The sequence below is a fragment of the Pleurodeles waltl genome, chromosome 1_1 (assembly GCF_031143425.1).
Source record: "Pleurodeles waltl isolate 20211129_DDA chromosome 1_1, aPleWal1.hap1.20221129, whole genome shotgun sequence".
Classification (NCBI taxonomy): domain Eukaryota; kingdom Metazoa; phylum Chordata; class Amphibia; order Caudata; family Salamandridae; genus Pleurodeles; species Pleurodeles waltl.
In genome coordinates this window covers 84,235,571-84,254,987 of record NC_090436.1, presented here as the reverse complement: position 1 = coordinate 84,254,987, position 19,417 = coordinate 84,235,571, and the positions used below count along the sequence as shown (strand labels likewise).

Here is a 19,417-nt window from a genome sequence, read left to right as displayed (position 1 = left end):
GTAAAAACAGGGAGGAATGACCACTCCAATTAGGACCACCCCTAAGGTGTCTAGAACTCAAGTGAGCCCCTTCCTGCAGAATTCTCCATCTTGGTTTGGAGACTGGGACCAATAAGGATAGAACTGTGTCCCCCCTCCCCAAAGTTACTGGACACCAGAAGGGTGTGGTCACCCTCAGGGACAATAGCCATTGGCTAATGCCCCCTGACCCTTGTAGCACCCCTAAATCTAGGTTTCTAGGATTTAAGGGCTCCCCTGAACATAGCTCGTGAGATTCCTGGTGACCTCAAGACGAGAAGGACTGCTAAGACAAACACCCTCCCCGTCCCCCCTGGAGTGAAGACTCCAGACAACTGATGTGGCGCAAGCCGCACTGGCCTGTCTGCAGCTTCAAGGACTACCAAAAGACTAAGCATTCTGCAGGACCAGCGACCTATCCAAAACCAAGAGGAGTGCCTACCCACCAGAGGACCACAAACTCTGGAGCACAGCGGCCCTGTCCAGAAGAAACACCACAAGGAACTCCAGAACTGCCCTGAATCCGTGAGTCCTGCCCACTCTGCACCAGACGTTCAGGGCCCGAGTCCAGGTGGCCCACGGGTCCAGAGCAGGTCCCCAGGCGATTTAGACCTTTTGTCCACCCTGGGTTGACCCCTCCTGGCCAACACGATGACGCCTGCAGCCTAAATCCAGGGGACCTCCCTGACCACGAGAGAACCGGACAAAGATTCCAGACACCTAAAGGTACCCCTGCACCCGCAGCCCCCAGGCCTTTGGCCATCCGACAGTCTATCAACATTCAGTAGTCAACAATACCCCTTGTCCCGCCTGAGGTTTTCCAGAACAGACGCCCTGGACCCAGCCTGCAGCATCTCTATGACCCCTGGGGTCCCCCTATTCAAAAGCATTGGGAAACCTGACCCTGTGTTTGCACCCTGCACCCAGCCACCCCAGTGCCACTGAAGATGTTTGGTGCTGACCTATGTCCCCCCTCCCACCTCCTGTGCTCACCTAAACCTCCAGGTCTGCCCTCTGAAGACGAGGGGACTTACCGGCCAGCAGATCTGTTTCCGAGTGCCCCCAGTCTTCATAGGATCCCATTCTAAATTCAACACCAACATTGACCTCTGCACTCGGCCAGCCCCGTGTTGCTGGTGGTGCCTATTTGGGGTCATCTTGAATCTAGAACAGTGGGCATTCTAACTCACAGAGACTGAAGTGTAAGTCGAGTACTTACCTCAAAACTGCACTAACACTTTTCTACCCCTAGGACTGTACTGAAAATTGCAGTGTCAAATTTAAAAAAATGATGTGTTACTTGACTGTAAAGTACAATTGATACACATGTCCGATACTTAATTGCAAATGTACTTACCTGCAACAAGTTCCTTTTGATCTAGAAATAAAGTAACAAATATCCTTTTCCTCTTTAAACACATTAGTCTGGAGTTAGTCATCAAGTGTGTGCCTTATTTCATGACTACAAGTACAACAAATGCTTTGCGCTACCCTCTGATAAGCCTAACTGCTCAACCACATTACCATAAGAAAGTGCATTAGTATCTATTTTAGCATCTAAGCCTCTGGGAAACTCCTGGACTCTGTGCACACTATCTCATTTTGATAAAGTATAAGCCAGCTTCCTACATTGTTGGATCAGCGGTGGGTACTACGACTTTGCATTTGCTGGACTACTTAGTCAATATCTGATTACATGACTAATTTCCAAAATTGCCTTTAGAATCAAGTGATTTTTTTAATGACTTTTTTTCCCCTTGAGCATTTTTTAAGAGTAAAAAAGATACTATGCTATAAGTTAGGGAGTAACTAGAAGTAGTTTTTAGTTCCTAAAAGTAATCCAACTTTCCTATCATAAGCAGCTCAGCTCAGAGGACATGGTTCTGGAGCTCAACATCACCCTTACCTCCATTTGGGATGAGCGAGTTAAGGTCCCTCTGCAGATTGAAAAACATCAAAACCGGTTGCAACCCTATCAAGGTGAAGCTCCAGAAGCTTTTGGCAGAGTACACAAAGGTATAGCCTATTGATTAAGACCTCCCATCAGATGGGAAAGAAGTCAGGGACCATGAGGATTAACCCCCCCTCCCACCCCTAACCTAACTAAGGAGGACAGGACACCGAGGTCCCTGCCCACAAGGATAGTGCTCACAGGATCTGGGTCTCCCACGGAGGAGTCCAGCTCCTCTGGGAACATTGAGGGCAGCCTCAATGAAGAGGACCACCTTTTAGCAAGGATGGTCAAAAGGTTAGCCTGGGAGAGAGAGCTCTTGGCTACAGAAAGGGAGAAAGCAGACATTTGCTAAGTATCCATTACTGGTGGCAGAAATACAACAGTTAGGGACAGAGATCACTGCGATACTCCTAAAAACCCCAAAAGGATTGTCCCCAAGTATGAGGAAGGTGATGACATCACCAAGTGTTTCACAGCCTTTGAGAGGGCTTGTGGAACCTGAAGACTGAAAAAGTCTCATTGGGGAGAGAGCACTTCTTTGGGAACTCTTCACTGGTAAGTGTAGGGATAGGCTCCTCACACTTATTGGTGCAGATGCTGATTGCTACGACCACATGCCGGCTTCGCTGACTGAGGACTTTGGATTCACCACTGAAGAGTATAGAATTAGGTTCAGGACAGCTCTCAAAACCTCGAGTCACTCATGAGCTGATTTTGTAGACTACTCAGTGTAGCAAAGTACCCTCTTTCTGGCATGGTGGCACCCACTTTTTTCCTGTTGTCAGTGTCTGTGTTCAATGGGATACTGCTAAAAAGGACCCCAGTGACTGTGCTCTCCTTTTAAATTTGGTTGCTTGGACCGCACACACCCCACATCTGGCATACCGGTGCCCCCTTGTAAGTCCCTAGTATATGGGACCCACAGGGCAGTGACGGACCAGACGCTAACCATGGGCTGCAGCATGTATTATGCCAATCGTGGGTAGCCCATGCAAAGTGTATCTGCAAGCCTGCCAATCCAGCCTGCGTGAAAGGGTGCACGCACCGCTATCACTACAGATCACTGCACCAGGTCACTGCAAGTCAACCCCCTAGGGTATACCCTCCTAGCCCAGAGGGCAGGGTGCAAGTACCTGTGTGTGAGGACACCCCTGCATGACCAGAGCTGCCCTCACGTACTCCAGCTCCATTGGGTGGGTCCTCAGATTCGGCTTGCAAGATTCCAGCAGGACTCCGGCAACCTCTACTTCGACATCTAGCCACTGGAACTGAGAATGGACCCTTCAGGAACATACAATCTGCATCCATGATGAAGACTCTGCTCCCAACATTGTTTCTATGGCTCCTTCCAGCTTCTGTAACAGTTACCCTGCTGTGCATCTTCTGAGAGCGGCAAGTCTTCAGTCTGCATGAGAACGAAGAAGGAATATCCCTTGGAGTAAAACAGGCACCAACAGCAACAACCACCAGCTGCTAGAGGGGTGACATACATATGCCACAGGGAGTGGGCTGTGTGCATGGCACCCTGAATGGGGTTCCATGTTGACTTTGCCACTTTCTCACCATCAGAACACACAAGCTGTAAAGGTAGTATCCATGTGCTTGGTGAGGGGTCACCCAGGGTGGCTGCAGCCCTTGGGGACTCTGGCCACAGGGCCCTTGGTACCATGGGTACCTTTGACAAGGGAATTATCTGGGTGCCAGGGGTGTCTCAACTGTGTAAGCAAAGCTACAGGCTTTGGGAAAGAACACTGGTGCTGCTCAGAAAGTACACCCTCAGCGGCACAGGGGGCGGCCGGGTGCAGAGTGCAAACAGGCGTCGGGTTTTGTATTGAAAGCAATGGGGAGACCCAGGGGTCTCTTCAACGATGCAGGCAGGAATGGGGGGGGGGCTCTTCGGGGTAGCCACCACCTGGGCTAGGCAGAGGGTCGCCTGGGGGGTCGCTCCTGCAGTGGAGTTCGGTTCCTTCCGGTCCTGGGGGCTGCAGGTGCAGTGTTGGTTCCAGGCGTCTGGTCCCTTGTTACAGGCAGTCGCTGTCAGGGGGAGCCTCTGGATTTTCTCTGCAGGCGTCGCTGTGGGCGCTCAGGTGGGTCAACTCTGGCTACTCACAGGCTCGCAGTTGCCGGGGAGTCCTCCCTGTAGTGTTGGTTTTCCGCAGGTCGAGCCGAGGGTGTCGGGTGCAGAGTAGAAAGTCTCACTCTTCCGGCGGGAAATGTGAAGTCCTTGAAGTTGTTTCTTTGTTGCAAGAAAGTTGCAGAAGGTTGAACAGAGCCTCTGTTCACTGGAGTTTCTTGGTCTTTGGGTGCAGGGCAGTCCTCTGAGGCTTCAGAGGTCGCTGGTCCCTGTTGGATGTCGCTGTTGCAGTTTTCTTCGAAGTTGGTAGACAGGCCGGTAGGGCTGGGGCCAAAGCAGTTGTCGTCTCCGTCTTCACTGCAGGGCTTCAGGTCAGCAGTCCTTCTTTAGGTTGCAGGAATCTAGTTTCCTAGGTTCTGGGGGCCCCTAAATACTGAATTTAGGGGAGTGTTTAGGCCTGGGAGGGGGGCACATCCCTAATCCTATTGGGGGAATCCTCCATCCACAAAATGGAGGATTTCTAAAAGTAAGAGTCACCTCTGCTCAGGACACCTTAGGGGCTGTCCTGACTGGGGGGTGACGACTCCTTGTTTTTCTCATTATCTCCTCCAGCCTTGCCGCCAAAAAGTGGGGGCAGTGGCTGGAGGGGCGGGCATCTCCACTAGCTGGGATGCCCTAGGGCGCTGTAACAAAAGGGGTGAGCCTTTGAGGCTCACCGCCAGGTGTTACAGTTCCTGCAGGGGGAGGTGAGAAGCACCTCCACCCAGTACAGGCTTTGTTCCTGGCCACAGAGTGACAAAGGCACTCTCCCAATGTGGCCAGCAACATGTCTGGTGTGTGGCAGGCTGGCAAGAACTAGTCAGCCTACACTGGAAGTCGGGTATGTTTTCAGGGGGCATCTCTAAAATGCCCTCTGGGTGTATTTTACAATAAATTGTACACTGGCATCAGTGTGCCTTTATTGTGCTGAGAAGTTTGATACCAAACTTCCCAGATTTCAGTGTAGCCATTATGGTGCCGTGGAGTTCGTGTTTGACAGACTCCCAGACCATATACTCTTTATGGCTATCCTGCACTTACAATGTCTAAGGTTTTGCTTAGACACTGTAGAGGCATAGTGCTCATGCACCTATGCCCTCATCTGTGGTATAGTGCACCCTGCCTTAGGGCTGTAAGGCCTGCTAGAGGGGTGACTTACCTATGGCACAGGCAGTGTGAGGTTGGCATGGCACTCTGAGGGGAGTGCCATGTCGACTTAGTCTTTTTCTCCCCACCAGCACACACAAGCTGTGTGTGCTGCTGAGTGAGGAGTCCCTAGGGTGGCATAAGACATGCTGCAGCCCTTCGAGACCTTCCTGGCATCAGGGGTACCAGTTACAAGGGACTTACCAGAGTACCAGGGTTGTGCCATTGTGGAGACAAAGGTACAGTTTCGGGAAAAAACACTGGTGCTGGGGCCTGGTTAGCAGGGTCCCAGCACACTTTCAAATCATAACATAGCATCAGCAAAGGCAAAAAGTCAGGGGGTAACCACTCCAAGGAGGCATTTCCTTACACATTTCCTTACAGACCTAGTATATACAGAGCCAGCTTCCTACAGTGCACTTTTGGGGTCAACTTGAAGATTGACCTGTGAGCATCCTAAACCCCGAAGACTTGGATCATAAGTAGAGTACTTATCTGTAAATTGTCTTAATTTTTCTCTCCCAGGACTAAATTGATTTCTATGAGAAATTGCACTACTTTTGAAATTGATGTCTTACCTGAAAACTGTTTTATCTGCAAAACTTAAACTACATTTGACATACAAGACTGGTACAAACTTACAACTGTAGTTACCTGCAACAAAGATCGTTCTGGTTCCAGAAATAAAAGTAATGTATATTTTTGGATACATAAAACATTGACCTGGAGTTAGTCAATGGGTGTGTGCCTCATTTCTTGACCGTGTGTAGTACCCTCTGATAAGCATAACTGCTGACCACACTACCACAAAATAAAGCATTAGTATTATCTACTTAGTCCTATGGATCCCCAGAGGCTTAACAGAGGCTCATGTGCACACTATACCTCATTTTGTTATAGTATATACAGAGCCAGCTTCCTACAACCAAAACCCTGCTAGCTTCCCTGCAGCTTCTTCCTGCCTTTGCAGTTTCCTATTTACAAGTCAAATGCTTTAGTCTGAGCTACAGGTGAGCAAGTCTTAGTGGGCAGGGGCTAAATGTCCGGAGATTTCTAATCTCTTTGCCAACTCAACCGTATATTAAATGCATGTATCTGAAGCATCAAAGGGCCCATCAATGGCACTGTACTGACTTTTTGGGCTTTGAGTTCTCTCCTCTCTGGGCATTAGATGAACAACTGCAACAAGGAATTTGTTATTTTCATTTCATTACTTAGCACTAGAAACATAGGTTTTCACTTCCATACCAAATGATGCAGCTGTGTTTCTGACCCTCATCCTGATTATCTACAGACCCACCAATTGTAGCTGTGCTGAACTTACTTTTCTTGCAAACTGCCAACCCTGTTTCTCACTTCAACTCTCTCTTAGTGGGTTTCTCTACATTCACTATTGCATTTTGTATTTCCTTCACAGTTTATTCCATTGTCTTATTGTAAATCTTAGGCATTTCTATTGAAATGACATATAATGCTTCTAATGTCCCTGGAGCAGTAAAACGCCTGTGGGGGCATTAGCTTTTCTTTGTCTTACCTACATGTATGTCATGATGGAGAAAGCCAGAATGTATCTAAGACTATTTCTCTTTGTGTTACGAAGTCAAACAGACTGAGCTACCTTTCCAGAATGAATTCCTGTACTAGTTAGTATGAGGATCAACTATTGTAATAGTTAGTATGGCCTGAGTTTGATCTGAGTGATATTCAACATGCCTTCTTGCAGCTCTCAGCCATTCCAGGTGGTCTTCCAAACATTTAGTGATATAGCTTCTCCTGTAAAAAAGAGCAAGCAAAATGCCAGAAGAGCTTGAAGGTGGGAAAATGGAAAGCTGCATTGTTCACAGTGGCATATTGTGATGTGTGCCACCTTCACTTCAACTTTTCTTACATGCTTCCATCGGACAAAACCTGTATGTAAAATGTGCTTCCACAAGCTTATGCAATGGATTAGCAATGGATGTAGCAAAATGATCAATGAGTATTAAAAGAGGCAATATAACAAAAACAATAACCAGAGGCAAAAATATCAGTGCAAGCTTTTCTCAAATGCATTTCGAGTAAGGCAAGTAGAAGAATGACGGACAATCTTAAAAAGCCTAAGGAGTGAAAAAAAACAATAACAGAGAAGCAATTAAATGGAATTAAAGCAACCAATGTGACAGACATGCAGTGTCCAGTGTGATCTGTCCTAATGAAACGGGCCTGTGCTAGCTATGTCCACCAACCTGAATAAACACCTTGAGCAGATTCAGTCACCTTACCAGTGAACATCAGGTTAAAAGTGCATGTGGGACTGAGAGGCAACGTGTGCAATTAGTATAAAAAATAAATTTAAAAAAACACACGGGAAAGGATAGCAGTCGTGACTCGTGTGAAGTGTAGGCATAGAGTTTCCCACAGTGGATACAGCGTAGACCTGAAGAGTATGTCTTTACCATGGTTACCGTCTGACGTCATGTAGAATTCAAAGTGGTGGGACCCTACATGAACAGTATGAATTAACAGTCATTTATCACACCAGCATCCCATTTCTTTTCAAATAAAGCAGAAAGGTGAAAGGCTGATTTTTCCTTTTTTTTTTTTTAATAAACAAGTAGCTGCAAACAAGTGCAGTCTAAGTATACTGAGAAATCCAAACTTTGAAAACTGGACATAAATGCGACACTAACCTGAGTACGGGTTGTTAGCAAGACCTCCATCTCTTGCTGTTAAAGTTGCAGGAGCAGGAAATGTAATTCCATAGTAATCCTGAAAACAAAATGGGACTTCATGAACATGCCAGAAAGGAGGATTTCCAAAAGAACACAGACATGGCATTCGTGCTCTCAGTTGGCTTTTGTGCCATGTACAAAGCTAAAAGATCAAAAGTACATAATTTGTGTATGGTTATTATATTTTTAAATGCAGTTTGCATTTAAGCTTTTACACAGCACTTTTGAAATGTTGGAGATTCCTTCAAAACAGTGACAACGAGGAAGATACTCATAGGATATGGGCGCTCACAGAAAGTCCATAGAATAAATCACACATTTAGTTCATGGCACGGTGCTTCTGACAAGAGGATCTCCCTCAATCCTCCAATGTTTCCAGAGAAACACAAAAGCATACAAACAAAAGTCGTAGCACTCGTGGTATAAAAACAGAGTTAGAAGTTGTACGTATGGCCAGTCTTCTTCGTAAATTATCAACCAAACTTGTGTTTGTATCACAGTCCAAGTTTTATTAGTACTGTTCAGAAATCCTCCAAAAGGACAGCCTATTTAAAATGTTCAGATATCCTCCATAAGAACAGCCAGCACGTGTTTCATCCTCTGAGAAGTATCTCTCATTAAGGACTTCATCAGGGCTTACTGTACTTCATATATTCACAATAATCATATCGTTAGGTAGTCATCGAATATTATCTCCGTCAGAGTGTCAGAATGACTAAATATCGGATAAAAAGGAGGAACGCCGCGCGGTCTCATTCACCCGCAGCGTTCCTGAATCTAGTGGCCGCAGTGTATCTCAGATTTCCAAAAGAACACAGACATGGCATTCGTGCTCTCAGTTGGCTTTTGTGCCATGTACAAAGCTAAAAGATCAAAAGTACATAATTTGTGTATGGTTATTATATTTTTAAATGCAGTTTGCATTTAAGCTTTTACACAGCACTTTCAAAATGTTGGAGATTCCTTACCTTTGATTTTCCGAGACGTCAAGCTGGATCCGGAAACTTTTGCGGAGCAGTACCACTTGCGCATGCCGTCAGGTGGCTCCATTCAGCTCCGCATGGCATTGTTGGGGCCTGATGTGAGGTTGAGGCCACCTATATAGGCTCCAACCAGGCACGGGCTTAAGTAACGTTGACCACAACCTTCCATGCCAAAATTGCAGAGCCATGATAAGAACTGGTGCAAAGAGTGTCAAAACTAGGGCCCTGAAAAAGTGATCACACTAAAACGAATAAGTCCCCAGAGGGGGGAGGCGTGGTGGGTGTAAGGAATCTGGAGCTAGATAAGAGTTTCTACCAGATAATGCGTTACTGAAGGTAAGTAACATTTTCATCTGTTACATATTTCTAGCTGCAGATTTCTTACCTTTGGTTCGACACCCAAGATACATCCTCCTGGTGGTGGGCTGTAGACAATGTTTCAGACCAAAAAGTCCTGCAGGACGGAACAAGCGAAATGCTCGTCCCTGGGTACCTGACTGCCCAGACAGTAGCGTTTGGCAAAAGTGTGCAGGGATGCCCACATTTAAGTCTGGCAGATGTTCAGTACTGGGACTCCACCTGCTAGCACTGTGGTGGCAGCTTTTTCCCTGGGGGAATGGGCCCATAAGCCTTCGGAAGGCTGCCACTGAGCCAAGGCGTACCAGATCTTGATACAGAGAATGATCTAGAGTGAAATGATCTGCTTTTGTACTGCCCGTCCCTTCTTTGCTCCTGCATACCCAACAAAGAGTTGGTCGTCCGCCCAGAACTCTTTCTTGAGGTGAACATAGAATGACAATGCTCTTTTTGGGTCTTGCCAGTGGAGTCACTCTTCTTCCTTAGACTGATGTGGGGGAGCAAAGAAAGTGGACACAGTGATAGTTTGACAGATGGAAAGGGGCCACCACTTTGGGAAGGAAAGAGGCACGGGTGTGTAACACCACTTTTTCCGGAAACACAGTGAAATATGGCAGCTTAGATCATGCCTGTATTTCTCCCCCACTCCAGGCAGACGTTGTTGCCACTAAGGCAGTTTTCTTGATGGTGAGGAGCATGAGGGGACAGCTGTGCAATTGCTTTAAAGAAGGACACACAAGTATGTGCGAACCAGATTGAGATCCCACTGAGGCATGACCAAGGTTGTGTTTAGTGGGGGGGTAGGGGAGGGTCCAGGAAACCCTTATTGAAGTTGTTTAGGTGTCCAGATAGCAAGATCTGTCTAGGTGTAGCTGTGGTAAGCAGATATAGCGTATCTAGGAGGAGGGTAAAACCCTTCCAATACCACACTAGTCAGTAACTGGTGACAAGAAAGAACCACACCACGTACTGCAAAAATAAAGGCTTCTTTATTATACTATAGTCTATACTAACATTGGTATATCTCGACTTGGAGATATCTACACACAAAATATACAGTTGGAAACCAGCAGAAATAGCACAGGAATACATGGGGCCCTATGGTGGGACCAAAAGATATACTAAGAAAGTGGTGTAAGAATGGAGGTGCCCAGCCAAGGTAAAAGTGAGTTACAAACCCAGGGGCTGGGGGAGTAAGAAAATACCAGAGATAAGTAACTGTAGGAAGTTGGCTCTGTATGTGCTATTTCAAAGTAAGGAATAGCATGCACAGAGTCCAAGGGTTCCCCTTAGAGGTAAAATAGTGGTAAAAATAGATAATACTAATGCTCTATTTTGTGGTAGTGTGGTCGAGCAGTAGGCTTATCCAAGGAGTAGTGTTAAGCATTTGTTGTACATACACATAGACAATAAATGAGGTACACACACTCAGAGACAAATCCAGCCAATAGGTTTTGTTATAGAAAAATATCTTTTCTTAGTTTATTTTAAGAACCACAGGTTCAAATTTAACATGTAATATCTTGTTCGAAAGGTATTGCAGGTAAGTACTTTAGGAACTTCAAATCATCAAAATTGCATGTATACTTTTCAAGTTATTCACAAATAGCTATTTTAAAAGTGGACACTTAGTGCAATTTTCACAGTTCCTAGGGGAGGTAAGTATTTGTTAGGTTTAACCAGGTAAGTAAGACACTTACAGGGCTTAGTTCTTGGTCCAAGGTAGCCCACCGTTGGGGGTTCAGAGCAACCCCAAAGTCACCACACCAGCAGCTCAGGGCCGGTCAGGTGCAGAGTTCAAAGTGGTGCCCAAAACGCATAGGCTAGAATGGAGAGAAGGGGGTGCCCCGGTTCCGGTCTACTTGCAGGTAAGTACCCGCGTCTTCGGAGGGCAGACCAGGGGGGTTTTGTAGGGCACCGGGGGGGACACAAGCCCACACAGAAATTTCACCCTCAGCAGCGCGGGGGCGGCCGGGTGCAGTGTAGAAACAAGCGTCGGGTTTGTAATGGAAGTCAATGGGAGATCTAGGGATCTCTTCAGCGCTGCAGGCAGGCAAGGGGGGGGTTCCTCGGGGAAACCTCCACTTGATCAAGGGAGAGGGATTCCTGGGGGTCACTCCTCCAGTGAAAGTCCGGTCCTTCAGGTCCTGGGGGCTGCGGGTGCAGGGTCTCTCCCAGGTGTCGGGACTTAGGATTCAAAGAGTCGCGGTCAGGGGAAGCCTCGGGATTCCCTCTGCAGGCGGCGCTGTGGGGGCTCAGGGGGGACAGGTTTTTGTACTCACAGTCTTAGAGTAGTCCTGGGGTCCCTCCTGAGGTGTTGGATCGCCACCAGCCGAGTCGGGGTCGCCGGGTGCAGTGTTGCAAGTCTCACGCTTCTTGCGGGGAGCTTGCAGGGTTCTTTAAAGCTGCTGGAAACAAAGTTGCAGCTTTTCTTGGAGCAGGTCCGCTGTCCTCGGGAGTTTCTTGTCTTTTCGAAGCAGGGGCAGTCCTCAGAGGATGTCGAGGTCGCTGGTCCCTTTGGAAGGCGTCGCTGGAGCAGGATCTTTGGAAGGCAGGAGACAGGCCGGTGAGTTTCTGGAGCCAAGGCAGTTGTCGTCTTCTGGTCTTCCTCTGCAGGGGTTTTCAGCTAGGCAGTCCTTCTTGTAGTTGCAGGAATCTAATTTTCTAGGGTTCAGGGTAGCCCTTAAATACTAAATTTAAGGGCGTGTTTAGGTCTGGGGGGTTAGTAGCCAATGGCTACTAGCCCTGAGGGTGGGTACACCCTCTTTGTGCCTCCTCCCAAGGGGAGGGGGTCACAATCCTAACCCTATTGGGGGAATCCTCCATCTGCAAGATGGAGGATTTCTAACAGTTAGAGTCACTTCAGCTCAGGACACCTTAGGGGCTGTCCTGACTGGCCAGTGACTCCTCCTTGTTGCTTTCTTTGTTCCCTCCAGCCTTGCCGCCAAAAGTGGGGGCCGTGGCCGGAGGGGGCGGGCAACTCCACTAAGCTGGAGTGCCCTGCTGGGCTGTGACAAAGGGGTGAGCCTTTGAGGCTCACCGCCAGGTGTCACAGCTCCTGCCTGGGGGAGGTGTTAGCATCTCCACCCAGTGCAGGCTTTGTTACTGGCCTCAGAGTGACAAAGGCACTCTCCCCATGGGGCCAGCAACATGTCTCTAGTGTGGCAGGCTGCTGGAACCAGTCAGCCTACACAGATCGTTGGTTAAGTTTCAGGGGGCACCTCTAAGGTGCCCTCTGTGGTGTATTTTACAATAAAATGTACACTGGCATCAGTGTGCATTTATTGTGCTGAGAAGTTTGATACCAAACTTCCCAGTTTTCAGTGTAGCCATCATGGTGCTGTGGAGTTCGTGTTTGACAGACTCCCAGACCATATACTCTTATGGCTACCCTGCACTTACAATGTCTAAGGTTTTGTTTAGACACTGTAGGGGTACCATGCTCATGCACTGGTACCCTCACCTATGGTATAGTGCACCCTGCCTTAGGGCTGTAAGGCCTGCTAGAGGGGTGTCTTACCTATACTGCATAGGCAGTGAGAGGCTGGCATGGCACCCTGAGGGGAGTGCCATGTCGACTTACTCATTTTGTTCTCACTAGCACACACAGGCTTGTAAGCAGTGTGTCTGTGCTGAGTGAGGGGTCTCTAGGGTGGCATAAGACATGCTGCAGCCCTTAGAGACCTTCCTTGGCATCAGGGCCCTTGGTACTAGGAGTACCAGTTACATGGGACTTATCTGAATGCCAGGGTGTGCCAATTGTGGATACAATGGTACATTTTAGGTGAAGGAACACTGGTGCTGGGGCCTGGTTAGCAGGGTCCCAGCACTCTTCTCAGTCAAGTCAGCATCAGTATCAGGCAAAAAGTGGGGGGTAACTGCAACAGGGAGCCATTTCTTTACAGTAACTAATCCCACAAGCACCTAGGTGCGGAGTAGTGATCAAGCCAGGTGTCCGAAAGGCTAACACAGGACCATCTCAGTTGGATATTTATGGGTTCAAGACCCTTCCCAGTGGACCCCAAGGAAAGCAGTTGGCACAAGAAAGCTTAGCTTAGAGAATGCCACTACCCGTGGATACCCAGAAGACCAGAGTACCTACACCAGGGAGCCTGATGCATAGGCGTGACATGGTGTCAGAAACCCTTAGAGTCAATGGAAGCCTTGATTGTCCAGCTGCTGTCGCGACCCGTGTACCAGAAGGTGGATTCCGGACAAGAGATGCCTGAAAAAATGGGGACAGTGTCCAGACTACTCAGGGGTGCCCAGGCAGTGCAGGTGGGCAATGCCCACCCTCTTGGAAGAAACGTTCCTGCTGGACGGGGAAGGAGAAGTCCAGCTGCAGAGACTAGAGGGATGAAGGAGATCCTTGAAGTGGCCCAGGAGCTGTTACACATCAGTCAGCAGATTGCAGGAGGGTCAGTAACCGGCAGGGTCATCAACAAACCTTGGCAAAGGCAAACAGTAGTTGCAAGGTGAGTTGTAGTTTGGGGACCAGCAAGGTCCTAGTGAGTCGACCCTTGGAAGAGAGTCAGGACAGGCCTTCAGCAGGACAGAAAGCCAGTCGGAGCCACCACGTGTGAACCACTGGCACTGGGAGTCACAGGGATGCCTCAATAGCACAACAAAACGGGAGTCCCACGTCGCCAGAGAGGAAGCTGAACTTGGAGTTGCAGAGTGCTGGAAGCTGGGGCTTCTTGGTGCCTGAAGATCTCCTTGCAAGAAGAGCAAACAAGCCTTGGCAAGTGCAAGAGCAGCAGGGCACAGGGGTACTGTTCCAGTGAATATAGCTGGGTCCCAGTCTCCCAAAATGGATAAAACAAGAGGGACCCAAAGAGGACCACACCACCACCTGCGTTGTAGAGCCTTTCGAGGTTCGTAGGTCAGCAGGATCCACTAGCCGGTCATCACTGAGGTGCCTGTGAATGCAGTGGAGTGACTTCTTCACTCCAAGGGAGAGTTCTTTTTGCTTCTTGGATGCAAACAGAATCCTTGGGAACCTGAAGGATGCACAGCCAAGGATGTAACAGAAATCTTGCAGGAGCGGCAGAAACAATGTTGCTGTGGGAGCCCTCCCAACTGGATAGCATTGTTTCTGCAAAGCAGACCAGCAGCAGTTCAGGAGGCCAGGAGCAGATGATGTCTTGCAGAGATTTCCCGGTAGAGTCTTGCTCAATGAATCTGATGACCCACTCGTGAAAGAGCCATTAAGTAACCCTAAAAGGGGACTGGTCACTCTGTGGTTTGACCCACCTATGTTTTTTTTAGGGGGGGGGGGGGGGAAGGGGGGTTAAATGAAATAGTGTGTCAGGGCCATCATCTACCTGGCCTAACAAGTCAGGAGCTCCCAGGGGCCTCTGCCTACATTGTTTCTAAGATGGCAGAATCCACTGGCTACCTGGTAGAGATATGTGCACCTCTGTAGGGGAGGAGCAGGACAGGAGGTGTGGTAACTCCCCTGTCCTTTGTGTAGTTTCCTGCCAGAGCAGGAACCGGGGGCTACTGAACTGCCCCCGGATTAGGCAAGGAGGGCATCTTCAAAGTAGTCTGATGGCGCTCAAAGGCCTTCCCACCCCACCCCACCCCGTAGACACCTAATACACAGGGGAGGTGCTCACACCTCTCCCTTGCAGAAAACTCTATGCTCTGCCTTCCTCTGCTTGAGCCAGGATCACCAGCAGGAGGGCAGAACAGTAACTTCAGTTTGCAGCAGCATGGGGTGGCAGCTAGAACCCGTAAGGCTGCACAGGCAGAACTGGTGGATCCTCTAAAGAACTCCCAGACTACAGTGGATCAATGCAATTAGCACTGGAATTGGTGTAGTTGCATAATTCCAACATGTCTGACATCAAACATGCGTGAAGCCATTCTGTAGTTGGACCACTCGTACTGACCAGTGTAGGAAAGTGCTTTTTTCTTTTCTTTAGCATGTTACCCCCACTTCTTTTGTATGTATGTTTTGACTGTGTTCACTAGCATCCTGCTAACCAGGACCCCACTGACTGCGCTCTCTCCCTCTAAATTTAGTTGCTTAGGACCTTGCACACCCCATAAATTGGCATATTGGTGTCCTCTTATAAGTCCCTAGTATTTCGTACTTGGGTACCCAGGGCATTGGGGCACCAGGGATTTCCCATGGGCTGCCGCATGTATTGTGCCACCCATGGGAGCCCATGCAAAACTTGTCTGCAGCCCTGCCATTGCAGCCTGCGTGAAAAGGTGCATGCTCCCTTTCACTGCAGGTCACTGCACCAGGTCACGGTAAGCCATCCCTATGGTAGGCCCTCCTAGCCCAAAGGGGATGGTGCAGGTACCTGTAATGGCACCTCTGCATGAACAGTGGTGCCCCTATGAACTTCGGCTCCATTACACTGGACTTCTTAAGTGCTGGAAGCCATTTTACCTGCCTAATGGACACAGCTACATAATGGTAACTCCGAACCTGGGTATGTTTGGTATCAAACATGTCGGAATCATACCCCAATACCTTTTCCAGTATTGGCTTTATGATTCCATGCACTCTAGGGGGTCCTTAAAGGACCCCCCCAGCATTGGTCCTACTAGTCTTCTAGGGTTTTCCGGGCAGCCTGGGCTGCTGCCACCCCTCAGACAAGTTTCTGCCCTCCTGCTGCTTGAACAGATGAGGCAGAGAATGGCAAAAGGATTTCCTGTGGGAAAGGGAGTAAACACCTTCTATTGGAAATAGGTGTTACATGGCTTGGGAGGGATAGCCTCTCCGAGCCACCAGTATGCTTTGAAGGGAATATTTGATCCTCCACCAGACATTCAAATGAAGGAGGGGCTAAAGGCAGGCTAAGGACTTGGCCACAGCCTGAGAGTGCTCCAGCACTGAGTCTACCTTCTCACCAAACAAGCATGTGCCATTAAAGGACAAGTCCACATTTTGCCAGATACTGATGCTAACTTGACTGTGTGCTGTGATTCTGCAAACCAGGCTCCAGTATCAGTGTTCTTTCCCTTAACTGTATGTAAGGAAATGCCTCCTTGGCAAGGTTAGCCCCTGACTTTTTGCCTTTGCTGATGCCAAGTTATGATTGGAAAGTGTGCTGAGGCCTGCTAACCAGGCCCCAGCACCAGTGTTCTTTCCCTAACCTGTACCTTTGTTTCCACAATTTGCACACCCTGGCATCCAGGTAAGTCCCTTGTAACTGGTACCCCTGGTACCAAGGGCCCTGATGCCAGGGAAGGTCTCTAAGGGCTGCAGCATGTCTTATGCCACCCTGGGGACCCCTCACTCAGCACAGACACTGCTTGCCAGCTTGTGTGTGCTGGTGGGGATAAAACAACTAAGTCGACATGGCACTCCCCTCAGGGTGCCATGCAAACCTCACACTGCCTATAGGTATAGATAAGTCACCCCTCTAGCAGGCCTGACAGCCCTAAGGCAGGGTGCACTATACCATAGGTGAGGGCATAAGTGCATGAGCACTATGCTCCTACAGTGTCTAAGCAAAACCTTAGACAATGTAAGTGCAGGGTAGCCATAAGAGTATATGGTCTGGGAGTCTGTCATGCACGAACTCCACAGCCCCATAATGGCTACACTGAAAACTGTGAAGTTTGGTATCAAACTTCTCAGCACAATAAATACACACTGATGCCAGTGTACATTGTATTGTAAAATATACCCCAGAGGGCATCTTAGAGATGCCCCCTGAAACCATACTGACTACCAGTGTGGGCTGACTAGTTTTAGCAGCCTGCCACACACCAGACATGTTGCTGGCCACATGGGGAGAGTGCCTTTGTCACTCTGTGGCTAGTAACAAAGCCTGTACTGGGTGGAGGTGCTTCTCACCTCCCCCTGCAGGAACTGTAACACCCGGCGGTGAGCCTCAAAGGCTCACCCCCTTTGTTACAGCACCCCAGGGCACTCCAGCTAGTGGAGTTGCCCGCCCCCTCCGGCCACAGCCCCACTTTTGGCGGCAAGGCCGGAGGAGATAATGAGAAAAACAAGGAGGAGTCACTGGCCAGTCAGGACAGCCCCTAAGGTGTCCTGAGATGAGGCAACTCTGACTTTTAGAAATCCTCCATCTTGCAGATGGAGGATTCCCCCAATAGGATTAGGGATGTGCCCCCCTCCCCACAGGGAGGAGGCACAAAGAGGGTGTAGCCACCCTCAGGTCTAGTAGCCATTGGCTACTAACCCCCAGACCTAAACACACCCATAAATCGAGTATTTAGGGGCTCCCAGAACACAGCAAGATAGATTCCTGCAACCTAAGATGAAGAAGGACTGCTGAGCTGAAAAACCTGCAGAGAAGATGGAGACACCAACTGCTTTGGCCCCAGCTCTACCGGCCTGTCTCCCCACTTCAAAAAAACTGCTCCAGCGACACGTTCCACAGGGTCCAGCAACCTCTGAAGCCTCAGAGGACTACCCTGCATCTAAAAAGACCAAGAACTCCAGAGGCCAGCGGCTCTCCTCCAAGAAAGAAGCATCTTTGCAACAAAGAAGCAACTTTGAAAGAACACACGTTTCCCGCCGGAAGCCTGAGACTTTGCACTCTGCACCTGACGCCCCCGGCTCGACTTGTGGAGAACAAACACTACAGGGAGGACTCCCCGGAGACTGCGAGCCCGTGAGTAGCCAGAGTTGACCCCCCTGAGCCCCCACGTCGACGCCTGCAGAGGGAATCCAAAGGCTCCCCCTGATCGCGACTGCCTGCTTCTAAGAACCCGACGCCTGGTAAGGACACTGCACCTGCAGCCCCCAGAACCTGAAGGATCCGACCTCCAGTGCAGGAGCGACCCCCAGGTGGCCCTCTCCCTTGCCCAGGTGGTGGCTACCCCGAGGAGCCCCCACCCCCCTGCCTGCATCGCTGAAGAGACCCCTAGGTCACCCATTGAACTACATTGCAAACCAGATGCCTGTTTGCACATTGCACCCGGCCGCCCCGGTGCCGCTGAGGGCGTACTTTTTGTGCTAACTTGTGCCCCCTCCCCCTGGTGCCCTACAAAACCCCCCTTGTCTGCCCTCCAAAGACGCGGGTACTTACCTGCTGGCAGACTGGAACCGGTGCACCCCTTTCTCCATTGAAGCCTAAGTGTTTTGGGAACCACTTTGACCTTTGCACCTGACCGGCCCTGAGCTGCTGGTGTGGTAACTTTGGGGTTGCCCTGAACCCCCAACTGTGGGCTACCTTGGACCCAACTTTGAACCCTGTAGGTGGTGTACTTACCTGCAAAACTAACAAACACTTACCTCCCCCAGGAACTGTTGAAAATTGCACTGTGTCCAGTTTTAAAATAGCTTATTGCCATTTGTGTGAAAACTGTATATGCTATTTTGCTAATTCAAAGTTCCTAAAGTTCCTAAGTGAAATACCTTTCATTTAAAGTATTGTTTGTAAATCTTGAACCTGTGGTTCTTAAAATAAACTAAGAAAATATATTTTTCTATATAAAAACCTATTTGCCTAGAATTGTCTCTGAGTGTGTGTCCCCATTTATTGCCTGTGTGTGTACAACAAATGCTTAACCCTACCCTCTGATAAGCCTACTGCTTGACCACACTACCATAAAATAGAGCATTAGAATTATCTCTTTTTGCCACTATTTTACCTCTATGGGGAACCCTTGGACTTTGTGCGCACTACCTCTTACTTTGAGATAGTATATACAGAGGCAACTTCCTACCGTAGCCATATGTTTGTCATTAAGAACTCCATAGCACCATAATGGCTACACTGAATACCGGGAAGTTTGGCATCAAACTTCTCAGCACAATAAACCCACACTGATGCCAATGTGGGATTTATTAAAAGATGCACACAGAGAGCATCTCAGAGATGCCCACTGTATGTTAGCCCAACTGCTAGTGCAAGGCTGACCGGTCTGTGCCAGCATGCCACTTTCAGACGAGTTTGACCACATGGGGTGAGAACCATTGTGCCTCTGTGGTCAGAAACAAAGCCTGTCCTGGGTGGTGGTGCTTCACACCTCCCCCTGCAGGAACTAACAATTGGCGGTGAGCCTCAAAGGCTCAAGCCTGGTGGGAATGCCCCAGGGCACTGCAGCTAGTGGAGATGCCCGCCTCCCGGACGAGCCCTCAGTTTTGGCGCAGATCCGGAGGGATGAGAAAAACAAGGAGTCACTCCCTCAGCCAGGTCCA

The 19,417-nt window shown here is 49.0% G+C and overlaps 1 protein-coding gene across 6 annotated transcripts in view; it reads right to left on the bottom strand.

Annotated features, from left to right (window-relative positions):
* UBAP2 (ubiquitin associated protein 2) overlaps positions 1-19,417 on the bottom strand; it is a 1,102,091-nt gene that overhangs the window by 180,760 nt on the left and 901,914 nt on the right. For 4 of the 6 annotated variants that reach the window (XM_069217184.1, XM_069216796.1, XM_069216874.1 and 1 more), the window contains exons 22-23: positions 7,901-7,979; positions 7,667-7,711 (exon numbers count right to left, since the gene is read on the bottom strand). In XM_069217184.1, coding sequence (XP_069073285.1) covers positions 7,667-7,711; positions 7,901-7,979 — 124 coding nt within the window. The remainder of the gene's footprint in view (positions 1-7,666; positions 7,712-7,900; positions 7,980-19,417) is intronic. The other 2 variants (XM_069217098.1, XM_069217028.1) reach the window with 1 other exon arrangement.